Source organism: Octopus sinensis, linkage group LG16 (genome assembly GCF_006345805.1).
Source record: "Octopus sinensis linkage group LG16, ASM634580v1, whole genome shotgun sequence".
Taxonomy (NCBI): domain Eukaryota; kingdom Metazoa; phylum Mollusca; class Cephalopoda; order Octopoda; family Octopodidae; genus Octopus; species Octopus sinensis.
This window is the reverse complement of record NC_043012.1, coordinates 36,564,945-36,584,119: the sequence shown is the minus strand read 5'-3', so window position 1 is coordinate 36,584,119 and position 19,175 is coordinate 36,564,945. Positions and strand designations below refer to the sequence as shown.

The following is a 19,175-nucleotide window of genomic DNA, read 5'->3' as shown; positions in this document are numbered from 1 at the left end:
CCCCTCAGCCTCCGTCTCCTCCTATTCTTTTTTCTTTCTCTCTCTCTCTTTCATTCACTCACTTCCTTAGCCATTTCTCACACACTCGGTCATCATCCTATCCCTGTCTTCCTCTCTCTCTCTCTCTCTCTCTCTCGCCTCTTTCCGCCCCTCAGCCTCCGTCTCCTCCGGTTCTTTCTCATTCTCCTCCCCTTCTCCAGTCTTTCCTCGCTTCCACACATCGACATCGACGACCACCACGACGACGACGGCGACGGCGACCCACTGCTACTACACACTTACTGCTACACACTGCTCCACTGCTACACATCTACACACACACACACACACACACAGACAGCCACCATCACTTGTCGCTACGACACTGCAACAGACTTTAACTATTCATTTGCTCCGCACTTGAAGAACTCATGCTACTACAAAGGAAAAATTCACAATCCGTCGACTATTCATTCTCAGCAATGCCTCGAAACGCTTTTAAAGGTATTTACCATGTTTTAACCATCGATCTGCCGCTCCCAGACCATCTTTCTCTCACATACACACCGAAAATTTTATATAACCACTATACATACATCACAGACCGTGTATAACGACTGTACACGCATCACAGATTGTGTATAACGACTGGACACACACCACGAGCTGTATATAGCGGCTATAGACACACAGATTGTACATAACGACTATACATACATCACAGATTGTGTATAACGACCATATATAATGTATAACGACTGTACACACATCACTGACGATGTATAGCGACTGTAAGTACACAGATTGTACATAACGACTATACATACATCACAGATTGTGTATAACGACCACACACAATGTATAACAACTATACACTCATCACTGACGATATATAACGACTGTAAGTACACAGATTGTACATAACGACTATACATACATCACAGATTGTGTATAACGACTATACACACATCACAGACTCTGTATAGCGACAGTAGATATACAGATTGCCTATAACGACTGTAAACACACGCAGATTGTATATATATAACGTCTACACACATTGTATACCATGTCTAAACACACGCAGATTGTATATAACGACTATACACTCAAAAAGTACATGTAACGATTACACACACACACATTGTATACATGGTGACTATATATACACCCATTGTATGTATGGGCTGTTCATACATATTGTATATGAAAATTATACACATAGTGAATGATCGGCTATATACACACATATCGTGAATAAACGACTATATATATATTTATATATATATAGACACGCGCGCAGTGAACAACGATATAGACACACACGGAAATTGTGAATAAGGACTATACACATTGAGATGTCGGCCAACGACTGTATACACACACAAACATACATATATACATACATACATTGTGAATAATGACTTTTACACACATACACACATTTCTATTTAGATTGATTGTATATAATACATACACACATCCTATATGACGATCCTTCATAATCGTTATTGTGTGAACTACGATTATATACACAGATTTTATATAACCATATATACAGAGGCTGTGTGTATAGTGACTGTAGACATCAGATTTTATGTGACGATTTTAATACTCTAACAGTGTATATAATACGACTGACTCTACACACACATCGCGTGTGTGTCTATAGATAGATAGATATACTGTAGACTTGCAATTCATGTATTACTATATACACACATTTTATATAACGACTATACACACAGATTGTATCGACACATAACGACTATACACACAGATTGTATAGACACACACATAACGACTATACACACAGATTGTATAGACATATACACACACATTTTATATAACGACTCCACACTGATTATTTTTAGAGACCACACATTTTATATAACATCTATAAACACACTTAGATATATATATACATACATATATATATACACACACACACATAAGACCACTCGTGGCAGCAACTACTCTCTCTCTCTCCCCCCCTACATTCACCCTCTTCACTAATAATGGCGAATCTCCCTGTTCTGTCGTTTATTTTTCCACAAATCTCCACATTTAGTTGACATTGATGGTAAAACAATGTCTTTTCTATCATCTGTCCTCTTAGATTCTCACTTCCACTCAATTTTTCCAAATCAATAAACCACCAGCTACTCCATCTAATATGGCCGATCATGTATATACACACACATATATACACTCACTCACACACTCTCTTTCTGGATAAATGTATATGTATGAATATATATAGCCCGAAAAACCTTACATGTATATATATGTGTGTGTGTATATACATTCTATACACTATATATACGTATACACCATACATATATTCACACACTCTCACTCGCCCTCACATTTGCACACACACACACACATATATATATATATATATATATATAGGCAGATAGTATACTGCATATACATACACACATACATCGTTCACTACACACACATATTTTCCACTGCGCACACACACACACTCGTGTTATAATCATACACATAAATACATATATGTGATTATTGTGTCACACGAGTGTGCAGTATATATATATGTGTGTTATACATACACACACACAATATATAAACATCTCGTGTTTATAGATATCCATTATATCACACATATCCACAAAAGGCACCTTTACGGCTAAATATTCACCAAAACATCTACACACACACACTATATATATATATATATATATACACACACACACACTCTCTCTCTCTCTATATATATATATATACATACACACACACATATTATATATATATATATACACACACACATATTATATATATATACACACACACATATTATATATATATACACACACACATATATATATATACACACACACTATATATATATATATATACACACACATTATATATATATACACACACACACACTATATATATATAGGCGGTTCGACAGCACCAGCCTCTCCGCCTGGATGTTGTTAATATTCAGATTGGCAAGAATTATATCTATCCATCTTTTATGATTTTATTTGCAGCAATCCAACATCTTTAATAAATATTGAAACCCCGGATTACGTCCATCAGATTTCTTTTCATAGAGATACGCCTGTGTTCCTCCATGAGGTGTTATCTTTGCCATCTACTAATTTACTGAGCCTTTCTCTTTCTCCTTCCCCGCAATCCGTATACGACCATCACCACCAACCAAATAATATCTATTTTATTGTCTTGAAGTTCTTCTTCTCCATCTTATTTTTCTCGACCACATTCACTTTCCATCAATGTGAGCCTCACTTCCTCCACCCTTCAGAAGTCCTACCTTCTAATATTTCTCTGGCCGTTTCCACTGAAAAGACTCGCCAGGTTTCTCTCTCTCTTTCATAACCCAACAACCTGACATCTTTATTATTTCTGAAGCTTCCGGACAATATGCAAATTCGCCGTGTCACGACCTCCATTCTACTTGGACCATCAATGGCTCCACAGACCCTAGTCTTTCTCTCTTCCTTACCGACTGTCCATCTTCACCGATGACAGAAGCTCTCTTCAAAGGTAGACACGTTTGTCCGTCAGTTTCTTTCACTGTTTATGACGAACTCCATTTAATAATACAGTCACCGTTCTGCCTACGTTTTCGGGGCAGGAAGACCGTCGATTCGTCTCTCCCTCACCGATGACCCCCAATCAACCACGAGCCCTTCAAACATTGTTGGAAAGTGCTGTGAGTGGGACTCGGTGTTTCTTCACTGGTTCCTACACAAATGTCCTCACACTCCACCTACATTAACGTAGATGGTCTTCTTTCGTCTTTTTCAGCTCCGAAAACCAAGCGGTCGCCAGCGAAACCTGAACCGGAGGTAGGTCTATCTTTTCTCTATATATATGTGTGTATATTCAGAATGTTTTTCCTTCGTCGTTTTGTCCTTAATAGTTTCTCGCTTCTTACTTTTTCTCTCACACATCATGGCCGACATCGTTGATTATTTTCCACAAATAACAAACCTTTTCCTCTCGCTTTCATCTCTTCTTGATGATATTTCAACGATCTCCCAACAAACCATTGATTTTAATCTTCCTAATGGTTTCGGAATATTCTCTTCTGGCTTTATTTCTAATATCTCTCCTTGAAATTAAGATTAATTCTCTTGCGCAACCTTAGTCTTTTCCCTCGGTTATTTATTGGTCGGAAATGGTTGTTTTGAAGCTGGTGGATCCATAAAAGCAGTGTTCGTCTATATTTGCAGCCCTTCTGTCTGTGGCCACCCTCCTCGAAAAAAACATCCTCGCCACGATCAAAACACAAAAACCACATCCAGACACTTTTCCCCCAATATGGCGTCCACTCGATTCTCTCGAATTGTCATCTACTTTGTTGAAAATACAATCCCGTGTCCTTTGGCCCCCACATTTGCTGTTCACCTTAATTTTAAGGGGTCCCTCGGTGGGTCGACTTGGTTTATTCCACTCTATATTTCTCCACCAGTTTTCTATATGTTGAATACATTGTGACAGCGAGTTACCACCTCAAACTGCCAACTCCACACTTCATTAAATGAAACACCAGAGCTGACGGAGGAAAAAAGGGGAAAAAATATGCGTAAAATAAATATCTGAAAAAGAAAAGAGAGAAATATTAGAAGATATGAAAGATTCTGGAATATATTTGTTGAAATTGCCGAGTTTGAGTGTCTCCCTGCAAACAACCTGCATTCCGTCTCGTCCTTGGGGGCCGTCGTGTTTTATTACGTTACGTGTTGTCCAAAGCACAACTGGCCAACACCACTGACCCTTCACCTGCACCGTCTGGTCCACTGTTTAGCCACCTCCTCTTCGGACACCTTGGTCGGTCTCTGCCGCTCTCTCTCGTGTGTGTGTGTGTATATATGTATGTATGGTGCGTGCGTGTTAATGGTAATACGTTCGTGCAAGTGTGTGTGTGTGTGTGTGGAGTCGGTCTGATTTGCAATGGCCATCCGTCCTCCCCACGAGCAATGTCGTAGCAATATTGGTATTTCGCACATGTCGTCTACCCCGTCCGTCTACGCCTATGGGTCCTGGCATATTTGTCCAACAGGGAGAACTCGAACTGTCTTCGTGGTGGTGGCGGTGATGTTACACAAGGGAGACACGTACTGGATCCCTTTCGGTCATCATGGCTCTTTTTATTCTCTCTCTCTCTCTCTCGCAACCGACCACATTAACATCTACAACAACATCTATTTGAAATCTCTTATCTTAATCAGTTTAGGCCATTTCTCCTCGCTTTTGGACAAGCCTGATAACCATAACCAGCCCCCCCTCCTTTCCTTTTAACCTACTTTGTATTCTTTCTCTCTCCCTTATGTTTGTATATCTGCGTATAATTATGTATATATCATGTATATACACACCAGATCGGTTACGTGTGCGTGTATATTTACGGGGCTGTAGATGGTAGTGTGTCGATAGACTGATTGATATAAAATTGTCCTAACATTAGTGGTGTTATTTAGCCCTAAGTTAGCTCTAACCGAGCAGGCATATGATGGAAGCCATTCCAGTTGTGGCCATCTCATTTTTTTTCTTATATACAAGGAACCCGGGACCACAATGTCCGTCGTGTGCTTTCTTCTCAGACAGTGGGGGTGATGTACGTAATTTGAAGGAGATTTGGTTGCTATTTCTTGCGAGTGAAACCACCGTGTGGACAGGTTCCGTCGATGGCTCGTCGAAACCCAGTAATATGTGTCGTGGCCCTAATGTTGGATTTTGGTTGCAGTTCCCTTCCGTGTCCACCACCACCATCATCATCATCATCACTAATGCTAAGTGCCTTCATCACACTTGCTACGCACTTGTCTATCTTGGAAGGAGAGAGTGTGAGTAGAGCTAGCAGGAAATAATGGACCCCCTCCGCTCTCATCTTTATATACACCTTTAAACACTTGCCATGTATACCCACCATTCTACGTACCAGCCGTTACTTAATCGCTCAATCTGCTAGAAATAACATCCAAATTTTCCTCTGTCTTAAGAAAGCGAAGAGCACAATTGAATAATGCAGCTCTAACAACACAGTGCCTAGAAGAAAAAAAACGATGGGATGGCCATGGCTAGAATATCTCCGAACAGGATAGACTCTGGGCTAAGCAATAACTATAGTTATATGTATATATATCTATAAGTCTATCACCATCTCCAACAGTTTATCGGTGTATATCCTTTCTAGCTGTCGTTATATAGCCTCGTCTATACATATTTGTCTATCGTTATATATATAGCCTCCTCTATACAACATTCGTCTATCGTTATATATATAAATATATATATATCTTTTGTTATATCTTGTAGCCTGTTTGCCTATCGCTATATAGCCGAGCCTATACATATCAATCTATCGTTATTCTCCCCCTCTCTATTCCTATATGTGTATGTGTGTAGTGAACATTGCTTGTTCTGTAACGCAGTGTCTCATATCTATCTACCTATGTATGTATATATATACACACACACACACACTTCGCTCTTATAATATCTGTGTATATTGTATGTGTTATCGATGTAGATTTGTCTGTCTCTCATCTCTACACGTCTCAAAGTCATATATCTGTTAATCTATCCCTTTATTCTAGTTCACTTCACGTTTCACCCCTTTTACACACACACACGAGAGAGAGAATGAGAGATCGTCGAAGATAGATAACACCGTATATAAAGAAAGATACGACAGACAAATCCCATATACACACACATCTTTGCACTATCTCTCTCCCTTTCACCCTTTCCTGGTCCTCTCAGGGGTTTTTTCTCACCATGGTTCCGTGTAGCAGCTCTTAATGTCGTCTTTTATTTCCATTTCTAAATGCAGCACCATTTCTCCTCTCTCTCTCGCTGTCGGTAGACACTTTAAGTGGTGGTCATTGCTGTGTCGGGAGGCGACACTGTCCCCTTTAGCTGTCTTCCACACTATACGTAAGCTGTCACTTCTACCACAAATGGAGTGCCGTCGTCGCTAAATAATCAACCCAACCTCTCTTTGTTCGACAATAAGTCTCACCTTCACATCTCTCTCTCTCTCCATATATATACGCACACATACATATACGTGTGTGTGTTTCCTTCAGACTGAGTGTTTATCAGTTTCTGTCTCATAATGTATGTATATGGTATTTATATATATATATATATATATAGTGTCTGGCTACGTTCATTTTGTCCGTACATTTGTCTGTGTAGTTGTGATCCTTCTCTGCCTGTCTCGAATCAGTTCCTTGTCTATTTATCTATTCTATCTATCCGCCCACCTTTTCAATGGCACTTTCTTGAACGAGCTTAGCCGTCGGTCTTTCTCTAAATATATATATCTATATCCGACTATCAGCCCGTGTACAGGTCTTTCCATCAGTCCATCTCTATAGCCATCTATTACTCTCTCTATGTATCCATCTATATGTCTATATATCCGACTGCCTCTGTATTAGCCCTTCTATCTATCTGTCTATATACATTCGTTTCTCATATTCTGTTCCCTCAGCCTTCCTTCTTAGTTTTTCGCTTCGACCTCGCTACCTGTACCAAAAGCTCTCTTAAATCACACGGTTTTCTCTCGAAAACGTGACGTTTTATCGGAGATTGCGATCCTAGACTGGGATGCGGTGTCTGGAAGAGGGGGGGGGACACAAGATGGTCGCGGTCGGCAGCCCTTTTTATTATTATAGGTGCGCTTGATCAGAGCTATATACCTGGGGCTAAACGAAACCTCCTGCACGCTCATACACTCCATTACATAAAATATATCTTCCCAACAAACCTATGTTGTCTCAAGATTATATATATACACACACACACACACACACGCGCGTGTATATATATATACATCCGATTGTACACACACACATGCGCGTGTGTGTAGATAAATATTAGTGTTTGTGTATGTATGTAGACAAATTAGAAGTGTATATATACCTCCCTCTCTTTGCCTCCAGTCTCCCTCTATTCCTCCGATATAACCTCTGACCGTTCCCCTCGATCATCTCTTCACCTCTCACTCACAGCTTCTCTGCTACGCCTCTCAATTCCTTCTCTCTCTCTCTCTGTATATATATATATACACACACACACATATACTTTGCTTTGCCTTCCACTCCCTCCTCTCACGCTCCTATCATGATATTCTCTCTCTGACCAGTCCTCCTCTCCACTCCACTATTGTCTGTGGGGGACACTCACTTTCATCTCTCCCTCTCACTTCTCTCACTCCAACACTTCACTCACACTCTCGCCAACTCTCGTTTTTCTATTCTCTCGTACACACACTCAACTCCTAGTTGGAATGTGGTAGTTGCGTGTGTATAATATAAATCTGTATATACACAAATATAATATATACACACTCGTTTATATTGAATACGGCTTAGGTATTTTTTAACACCCTTTACAGTCTGTGTGTGTATATAGATTATATACACTTCGTCCTGTTTGCGTAATATACTTCACCGTAGATGGGAATGTGTTGCGGATCCAATAAACGATTATATATATATATATGTTTCGGTGTGTATACACCGAGAACGGGAGGGGCATAATTTCGTGCTCCACCACACAACGTCGAGGACACTCGAATTACAAAGGGTTTTATAGTCTATGTTCGTTGAAAGACAGGTTTTATCTTGAAATATATACACACATTAGTGGGAGCCGCTTATTATAATCGCAATTGAAGTTACGCAGTGCTTATTGTTATAAATATATTAGTCGACCTCGGAGCGGCGAGCTGGTGTGTGGGGGAAATAGCTGGTAGTAATTCGTGTTAGCTCTCTATATTATTCTAAGTTCTAATCCCGCTGGGGTCGATAGATATCGACTCACCCCCAGCTTCTAAAATCCTTGGCCTTGTGCCTAAACCAGCAACGACCACACTTGTTCGGAATATGTTTATTATAATCTGCTTTTATGTTATCGAAACGGCCCAGTTCCAAAGTGATTATAATAAGCGGTTTCCACTGTATATTATTGACAAGTGTTCAAATTTCAAGTTATTAAATACGATTTCATCATTAATGCAAATCATTAAATGTTACTTGTCTATAAATTTAACGTCTCGTATGCTCGTTCGGGGCCGTAGTATAATGTACTGCTGTTGTTGTTACCTCATAAGACCATTCCTTCCTTTCTGTGTCTTCGGTTTTTAAGAGAGTTTTCTGTGATTCGAGGAAGGTCCACCTGTTATTCCGAGCTGCTCTGGCGACCACATTTCACCTTTATCGTTTGTTGCGTGTGAGTAAAACGTGGTCGAAACTCTGAGTAATGGCGGTGGGAAATTTGTATCTTTTACCATGTTTCAGTCATTTGACTGTGGCCATGGTGGAGCACCGCCCTGGGGGGTTTTATTCCAACTAATCGACCCCAGTATTTAATTTAATTTAAGTCTGGTGTACACTCTGTCGGTCACTTTCGCCGAATAGCGAAGTTACGGGGGACATAAACAAACCAACAGCGGTTGCCAAGTGGGACGCCACGGGTTTCCACGCGGTTTTCCTTGTATCGAATTCACTGAGAAGGCATTTGGTCGGAGCTGGGCATTTGAAGAAATGGCACCAAACCTGAAACTACGCGATTGCTAAACGAGTTTCTCAGACACTGCCATGTCTGGGCCTACAGTTGTGTGTGTGTGTGTGCAAAGAGCTGTGTTGTGTATCTCCAAGGTCGGCTCCGAACAAGCAGACTTATCATGAAAGCTATTCCATTCGTGACCACCCACTTAGACTAGACAACGTTATCCAACGTATCCTTCTGTGTTTTAAGACTAGGGTGTGATTCGGTGACGATTTTTGCTGTTGTTTCTCTCATGTCAAACGGCTGCGTAGAGAGAGAGAGAGAGATAAGACTCCTCCTTGTCTATTAAATAAAAATATACACTCACAGTACCGTGTATTGTGTAATGGGGTGTCGCTGTGTATATTGGATGTCTTAGAACTGTGTGTCGTAGAGCGTGATTTGTTATGTATATATCTTTTATACACACACACACTCGCCCGCGCGCGCGCACATATATACACTGCTGTAATTGTTTTGTTTTCCTGTGCTATATATTTCGCTCGCGCCCTCTTCTCTCTCTCTCACATCTATTAATAAATACTTCATCGTGTGTAGATATGTATGTATATATATATATATGTGTGTGTGTGTTTGGTTTGTGTTGATTGTCGGTAGAAAATGTTCTCGATACGAGAGCAGAGATGAATGATATATTTTTATTTTGCCTGCGTCAGTTTCGCCCGTTGTTGCGCAGGGGTCTTCGAGCCGAGTTTTTGGCTCTCTCGCTCTCTCTCTCTCTCTCTCTGTGGGTGCAAGGAAATTTTACACACACACACACATATATATATATATCACGTGACCGACCAGTCCATCAGATGTAGTTACACATCGCTGGTCACAATGCGTTCGCATTGTTTTAGCCTTCGAATGACTCCACCCCGCTGGCTAAGCGAGCAGGCCTATATATATATATATATATATATATATATATATATACACGCATTTCTAATATCGTTGTAAATTGGATGTCAACATTGTAGATATCTTCTTCTCCCCCCCCCTCCCGGCCATCTCTATGTTAGATTAGACAATCTCCATTATTTATATCGCTAGAGATGTTGGGTGTTGTATCATTAGCAGAGCGGAGGTTGAAACCTAATTCTTTCATTGGTCTTCCATCGATCATCGACGACGACCAGAGACAATTTTGAGGGGAGTTGCAATAAGAGGGTGGTGGTCTACCGAATAATGTTATCTAAGCACTGGTGTGATGTCTCGCCCTACAAAACACAAAGATCTTTCGAACCGTATTTTGTGATTAATAAGGTTTGTTGAAACGGGACAGCCATTTCAATCACTAACTTGCTCGCAGGGTCGAGAGTTTGTGCAACAAGGGCAGAATAAATACGGTTATGTATTTATTTTTTTCTTTTTGATGTAATAAGAACGAAAATGTACGCATTCGTACACACACACTCGCGCGCTCGACGAGTTTCCGCACAGTTTCCGCCTGCTAAATTCCACTCAACAAATTGAAAACAGCCGACTCTGAGGAATCTGGCGATGTTTTGTGTCGGTAAATTATGAAAAGAATAATATCTTCAAAAAGGTTCGCAATAGAGAATAAATTTATTGTGAGCCGGCAATCCTCCCTCGATAGTTCTTCTCGAAACCTTGGGCCTCTCTTTACCGCAAAACCCTTTATTCCAGGTTCGCAGGTGACCCACCCTTCTGTCCATCCACAAAACCTGTCTTATGGATGCTGTTGTTAGCTCAGTGTGTCGCACACTGGAACCGAACTCGTCGCCACGTGCTTGTGAAGTGGTTTCCTTAATCTCGAGCCATCAGTTCCGACAGTATACTGACGGTGACCATCACTGACTAATTGAAGGAGATCTCCACCATATTCCAACCACCACGGACATCGTCGTTGTCCGAAACCTTCCCCCGTCTCTTGTTTTGTATCCTCCTCGCCCTCCCCCTCCTTGTTTACGTCATTTTATCACTCCTCCCCCTCCTAACTCTCTCTCTCTCTCTGAACTGCTAATTGCACTCAAAGTCTTGGAGAAAGGTGTGAAATGTCAGGTTATTCCAAATTCAGTGAAGTTTCATCGTCTATCGTGGGGGGGGGTGTAAATCTCTCCTGTTACAGATTATCTTAACGATAAGATTCGCATGTTCGTATAAAAACCAACAACCAACTCTATGTTTACCACTGCTAACCATTCCATAATTACTAACAATATTCTATATACATACATACACACATATATCTTCCAGCCACTTCTGGGTCTGGTCTCCCCCCCCCCCAATGATCCTCTTCTGTTGATGTCCAATCTCTTCATGGTATCTTTATCTATTTCATTGCTCAGATGTTCTCTTCCAAAATTCGGTGGTTTTTTGTTCCAATTGTCTTTTCCCGTCGTCATCGTTATTCTACGATGTAAACAAGGTTATGGCCTCATTCCTGTGTTTTCCTTTCTTCAAGTTCATATCCCATCATCGATTCTCTTCTTAGCTTTTAAGCTAAATAACTTTGTGGTCGTCCATGGTTTGTTTATTTTTGCTCCGCAGAGGAATTCGGATGCCAGAGGTCCTTAGAAGATTTTGTTGTTAAAATTTGCGCAATAAATTGGATATACTTCTACAATACACAATATATTTTACATTTTATACAATTCTTAATATTTATTTATAAAAATATAATAGGATTTTTTTTTAAGCATCAAATGGCTATGGGGGTCCGGTTGAGTAAAATAGGAATTAAAGGTGTTCAAAGGTAAAAAAATGGTTGAGCACCACTGCCAGATAGAGAGGAATAAATATTGTCATAAACAGAAAAGAATCTTAAGGTTACATTATCCTTTTTTTTTTTTAAAGACAATTGAATGTGATATGAAAGAAATTTGGCTGTTGTTTCTAGCAGGTTATGAGACAATATAGAGTTTTTTTTGTGTTGAGAAAAAAGTTGTTGATGGTGAAAGAAATAACAATTATGAATGTGTGTATATTTGTAAGGGTTTGCAGCAATGTTGCTGAGACTTGCTCTGGTTTGGCCCCAAATCCTTTTAATGCCTGCAGTTTTAATTTAAAAGAAATTATGTGAAATTTGAAACCATTCCTTTTTGTGCTACTCACATGGCAGCGGCTGTGAATGCACTGCGAAAAATATCTAAAACGACTGATTTATATCTGGAGCTGTTAGTTGTTGTTGTTACCTATTTCACAATAATCACCAGGACTGGTGGCTAACAGCAACCAGGCAGATAATCTGCATTGATTGTGGCCTATTGAATAATTTGCTAACATAAATTATTGAATTAAATTTCTGGGCTTGATTATGAAAGGACAACAAAATACTAATGGAAAGATTATTGTATTTGGTGTTTTGCCAATAATTTTAACCACTCATGTTGTTGTTACTAAATGATGCACTGGACTTTGGTAATTACAAGAAACGAGCCTTTTACAATAAACTCCTATTTAAACAGTCTAACCCTTTTAACATCATGTCACCAATCACCAACCAAGGTCCAGCACCTCATTTTATAAAGTGGTTCATGTTTTAACCTTCATTAATCATATTTCTGTTGCAATACACTCTTTGCTCTTGATTTGTTTTGAAAATATTAGTGAATTTGGTAAAATTACTGTTTTAATTAAGCTGGTGTTTGGAACCTGAATTAACATGGAATTTTCATGGAAGGTTTTCATTTAGTTCGCTTAAAAGTTTGTATCATAGAACCAGGAATGGGTCTAAGCCATTAAATTAAGATTTGAGTAAAGAACCATTTTTGTTATGTTCTAAATGCCAGCTTAATAATAATGATAATAACTTAGATTTTAAGAATGTCGCAAAGAGAATACAACTATAAATGAAAGTATGTTATTAGAATATTTGGTTTTAAAAGGTGGAGGGGAAAGTCAAAAGCTGAATTTCTCGTAATTTTGTAATTTTCTTCAAAATGAATTGAAACAGAGGCAAGTGTATTTTATTGTATTAGAGATATGGTCTCAAAAGAGTTAACAGGTGAATGTATATTTAAATTATAGTAACTGTTTTGTTTATGCATGCCTAAGTAGATTTGGCTTCTATTTCCAGCGAGATTGATGTCTTTTGGACTAATTACAAGATTCCTATTAGTGACCTCTGTTACACAACAATTTATGAAATGTTTCAAATTAGCAATTAAGAATTATCTGAAACAACTTGTTCTGTTCAAGTTCACGCAACCATGTCATTTCCCGATATACCAACTCCTTGAATAAAGCATTATTTCTACTTAGCAATAATAATTTCTTTTTAATGACCTTTTGGTCCCTAAGTGTCTGAACAATCAGTCATCTTTACAAAATCTAAAGTCTCTGCTGTTTACAAGTATTAACCATCAACCATTCAGATGATTCTGTCAAATCTATTGCTTATTTAGTCTCATTGTTTTGTATTAATCGTGCGTTATGACGATTTCATCTCAATCAAAGGAGAGGTTGCGGATCCGTGGAATAAGGTGCCGGACAAGATAGTGAAGATGCCGACGACCGCTCGGTTCAAAGTCTCTCTTGACCAGAAATGGCCTGAACTCTTTGCATGAACACCCTCCCTGTCCCCCTACATGGCCTTGCTTTTGCTTTTTGAGCCAATAAAAATTGAATTGAATTGAATGTTTTTAAGATGACATTGTAGAGTAGGTGTGAGATGTCTGATGTGGCTAGTTTTAAAGCGAAAGGGTTAAATCTGTTTTAATGCCAGTACTTCACATTATGGTCAATGCAACAGTGTCTGGAACTAAACGCTCACAAAACCAAAAACGCCATTTATTCACCTTTTATTCTGTAGATATAAAAATTCCCGATTTTCTCCCAAGCCCCAAAATTCGCAGCCCTTGAACTTAGCTGATGTTATTGGGTTAAATGTGGATCAAATTAATACAAGGACAGTTCATCATTATTGTTTTATATTCGTTCTCCATGTTGGCATGAATCGGAGGGGTTGTCATGGTGTGAGTCAGTTCCTATTTCAAGTTGCCAGTCGAGGGGGTTCATGTTTTGCTCATGTGTTTCATTTGATAGTTATTCTATTTTATAAACCACTTCTTTCACCAATGCTGGTGGATAAAGAGATTTGTCTGCTATATCTGTAATAAAACTGTTATATATCTTTATGTATTATTTTCTTGCAGTCTTACACATCGGTAGCGAAGAAGAGGAGAACGAAAGATGATTTCTATACATTTTGCACCATAGTCCTCTCTTATACTCAGTATGAATCTCTCAAGAGAGAGGTAAGTTTATAACATCTTAACACATTCTTTTCTATATTCCATGATATCTGTTCTAGTTGATCCATTTATCATTTAAAAATATCCAATTCCCTTTCTCATAGTGACCCTACTGTACATCGTTGGTAAGGAAAGGATTGATATTAAAAGCATTAAGGCACTTTGTAGGAGGGTAAAGTGAAGGGGAGAGAGGGGGTAGCATAAAGAGTGTGTAATGAGAATTGGTCTGCTGTACTAAGATAACTCGTATGTGACAAAGACCAGAAATGAGGTGTTAGTGGTTGTTGTTTAGCTCCAGGACAGACCTGATCAAAGAGATTTATAATTAAAGCGACTCCAGCCATGACCACCCATCCTAATTTTTCCTCCCCCAGAAACTGTGTCTAGGTCCATCTTTTAAGATGCTGTGTGTGGACCAAAAGTGAGGTTATCTGAACTGATTTTTGAATGACGAGATTTCAGTAGAATTTCATCATCATCATCATCACGTGTCCAATTTCCATTCCTGACAGGGTTTGGACAGTTTGACAGGAGCTGGGCAAGCCAGAAGTGTGTGCTATGCTCCACTCTCTGCCTCAGCAGGGTTTCTACCTCTGGATGACCTTCTTAATATAAAATTTCATTCTTGTTTCTTAAGGAATTCTAATTTGAAGTGGGATTTCCTATTAAGTGGCTTGGGTAAGAGGAAAGAATTGTTTTTATAAATCTTTTCATACATCATTCTGATGCCATACCAGATCTCTCGTTAGTTGTTGCTAACCGTTAGATCTATGCTGATTGACCAAAACCAATGCCTATTCCATCTTATAGATTTCCAAGAATACAGCCTATATTGGTTTTCTGGTTTGGTTGCTATTTCCTGCAGGTCAAATCTTCCTTGTTGGCTCATAATTACCTTTTATTGTGTGTAAGGTGGAGTTCTTGATAGAGTCCAAGCCAACTCCTGAAAATTATGGAAAACTGGTTTGGAAATTTAGAAATGGTTGTCATTGCAACTGAAGTATTTTTAAAGGCTGTGAATTTAAGATAAAAATTGGAGATTTTCATGGAGTTAGATAAATATTTCTAAACCAAGTTAATTACAGTTCTATATTTAAGAGATGAGGAATTTATGTACATTATTTACATTTGATGGATATTTGTCCCTCATCTTGTTTATTGCTAACACGGTTCGGCTGATATACCCTCCTGCCTTCTTCAGGTGTCTTGGGGAAATTTCAAACCTGGGTTCTCGTTCCTAAGGTATTTTTCGACGTTGTTGTTATCATAATCATTACTATTATTATTATTATTATTATTATTATTATTATTATTATTCAGGTCACTGCCTGGAATCGAACTCGGAATCTTGGGGTTAGTAGACTGCGCTCTGAACTACTAACCCCAAGATTCTGAGTTTGATTCCAATAATAATAATGATATCGAAAAATACCTTAGGAATGAGAACCCAGGTTCAAAATTTCCCCCCCAAGACACCTGATGAAGGCTGGAGGGTATATCAGCCGAAACATTGTGTTAACAACAAACAAGATGAGGACAAATATCCATCAAATGTAAATAATGGAAACAAAGTTAATTACTTTTGGTTTTAGTTTGATGTCTACTTTTAAATGAGCAGCAAATGTTTTCTTTCTTTCAGGAACTCCGTCAGCAGAACAATATCAGTCCTGTTGGCAGTGGCGGCAGTGCTGCAGACAGTTATTCTTCGGACAGTACAGCCTCACTGTCCTCTGGAAGTCTGCAAGAATCTATTCCAGAAACACTTCAGGAAAATTTGCCAATTGATCGTGTACAAGAGAACATTGCCTCTACTCTTACCACCACCACCACCACCACCGCCACTACTACTTCTACTGTGGTTAATTGCAGACTCTCTGAGAGAATTACACACCCGCAAACAACTCCTAAACAACAGTTTTTGAAGCAACAGTCTCCGAAACATCCAATGTTTCTAAAGCAGCAGCAACAACAGCAACAGCAGCAGCAGCCACAACATATAAAACAGCATTCAAAACTCCAGCTTTTAAAACAGCAACAACAACAGCAGCAGCAACAACAACAACAACAGCAGCAGCAGCAGCCACAGCATACGAAGCAACTGGTACAGCCTAAACAACAGTTAGTCCCGAGGCAGCTCACGAAGCCACAGAACCAGGCCACGTTAGTCCAAGCAACGGTGTTGCCCTCTCTTTCTTCAATCCCTCAACAAAACTCAAATAGATTAGATGGATTTTATCATAGAAACGTTGAAGCAGATCTTTCATCTTTGTCATCATCATCATCGTCATCGCCATCGTCATCATCACACCAACAATACTCTCCTCATCAGAAACAGAAGCTTCATCAACAGGTACTGGTCGACGACAAGGTAAAGCAATTAGAGGGTGTACAGTTGCAGAAGCGAGAGGAATGCACTCCCTGTGAACATCACCTTAAAACACACATAAAACAGGAGGAAAAACCTAGCATAGATGAACTGCAGAGTAACTCGGTTGTCTCACAGAATTCTGTGACCTCTGTGAAAGTGGAGAAGGAAATATACGAACCTGTTGTGGAAGAAAAGAAAGCTAACACTCATTTTCCCAAGTTAGATTTGCACGCTCACGACAAAAATGATGATAGTTTAGCTGAAAGTTGTGGAGAAAGTATTCACAGTAATTCAAGTTCTCCTGATGCCATAGAATCAGGTGAGTTGATTTAGTTTCTCTTTGTCTGTCTATCTCTCTCTTATGATCATCGTTTTAACATAGCTTTTCCATGCTTGGGTCAGATGGAATTTGATGAGGCAGATTGTCTGTGTCCCAGTGCCCTTCCTGTTGCCAGCCCTCACTTGTTTCCCCATGAGCAGACAGTTTTTCATGGAAAATTGGAAACAAACGATACCACTTATATGGTGGTGACGCTCGTTTACAATGGACACACAATATCAAGATAACAGTGCTCAACCACACATGTATGATGGGCTTATTTCATTTTCCATCTACCAAATGAATTCACAAACCTTTAGTTGGCCCAAGGTTATAGTAGAAACACTCGCCCAAGGTGCTATGCATGCAGCTTACTTTATATAAATACTGTCTCTGTTCATACCTGCTAACTCCTTTACTCTTTTAATCTATACCAACTTAAAGGAGACCAACCCTGCTTCTGTAATACAAAACATTTTTGAAGTCTTAAACCAGTGTTCCTCAGCCATTTTTATCCCATGCCCCACCATAAAGAAAGTTTGCATAGAGCATGTATATACCGAGTGGGTCAATAGTCACAAGGTTTAAAGATGCCCCCACATGGGGATATACTATCAGACTTTGTCACTTTTGACCCACCCTGTATATTCAAAAGTAGTTTTACTGAAAACTTTATTGCAAATATTATTTACTTATGTCCCTGCCCCTATTCTAAAGACCCACCAACTCCACCTGTGTTGTGCACCCCACCCCGTAAGAAACACTGGTCTGAGCCTTCTGTAAGAAAGATCTTTCAATAAGTTATGTTCCAAACCTGTTCTACTATAGGCACAAGGCCTGAAATTTTGGGGGAGAGGCTAGTGGATTACATTGACCCCCAGTGCTCAACTGGTAATTATTTTATCAACCCTGAAAAGATGAAAGGTAAAGTTAACCTTAAAGGGATTTGAACTCTGAGCATGGAGCCAGAGGAAAGGTTGTTGAGCATCTTGTCTGGTGTGCTAATGGTTCTGCCAGCTTGCCACCTTAAACACCATTTCAGTAATGGAGTGGTTAGTTATTTTACTGAAGCCTTATAAATGCTCAATTATTTCAAAAACCAACTGAAATTTAATGATTTTTGTTTTTACAACCAAAGAATCTTTACCCTTCTACAACTTTGTTACTGTGCTTAGCAATCCTTCACAAATGAATATGATCTAGCAGCTTGTACCATGTTTTTGCCAATTGTTCCTCGGGTGTCTGTAGTCACAGCAGATACAGACCACACCCTTCGCTCCCTGCTTAACATTAAGAATGTGACAGCTGAAGGTGGGGGAGGGCGGCTGACACCAACACAAGGGCGATACTTGTTTACAGCTATATAGAACGGAGCAATGTAAAATTCTATGCCTTGCTCAAGGACACAATGTAGTGCCTGCTCTAGGAATTTGACACATGAACTTGGGATCGAGTCCAACAACCTAACCACTTGTTTCATTTACTTTTAGGAAGTGAGAAAAAAACCATTTAAAATTGATGTGTGTGCATGTAATTTTTATGTTAGTAAAACAGGTTTTTGTTGTGTGTTTTGTCTTCCTTAAAGGTCTCGTGTAGTCGTCTCAAGTCAACTACAAGGTTCCTTTAGGTTTGATGAAATAGCGTAGTTTACCAATGCATAATTTTAATAACAGATGATACATTTTCTGGACAATTGACAATTTTGCATAAAAATGTGTGT

At 39.3% G+C, this 19,175-nt stretch overlaps 1 protein-coding gene across 3 annotated transcripts in view; it reads left to right on the top strand.

The window, feature by feature from the left end:
• The window catches only part of LOC115220302 (putative uncharacterized protein DDB_G0294196), a 69,071-nt gene that overhangs the window by 46,337 nt on the left and 3,559 nt on the right, over positions 1 to 19,175 (top strand). Inside the window, exons 3-6 of one of the 3 annotated variants that reach the window (XM_036510002.1) lie at positions 3,790 to 3,830; positions 14,670 to 14,771; positions 16,408 to 16,731; positions 16,810 to 17,455. In XM_036510002.1, coding sequence (XP_036365895.1) covers positions 3,790 to 3,830; positions 14,670 to 14,771; positions 16,408 to 16,731; positions 16,810 to 17,455 — 1,113 coding nt within the window. Of the gene's footprint in view, positions 1 to 3,789; positions 3,831 to 14,669; positions 14,772 to 16,407; positions 17,456 to 19,175 lie in introns of all 3 variants that reach the window. The other 2 variants (XM_036510001.1, XM_036510000.1) reach the window with 2 other exon arrangements.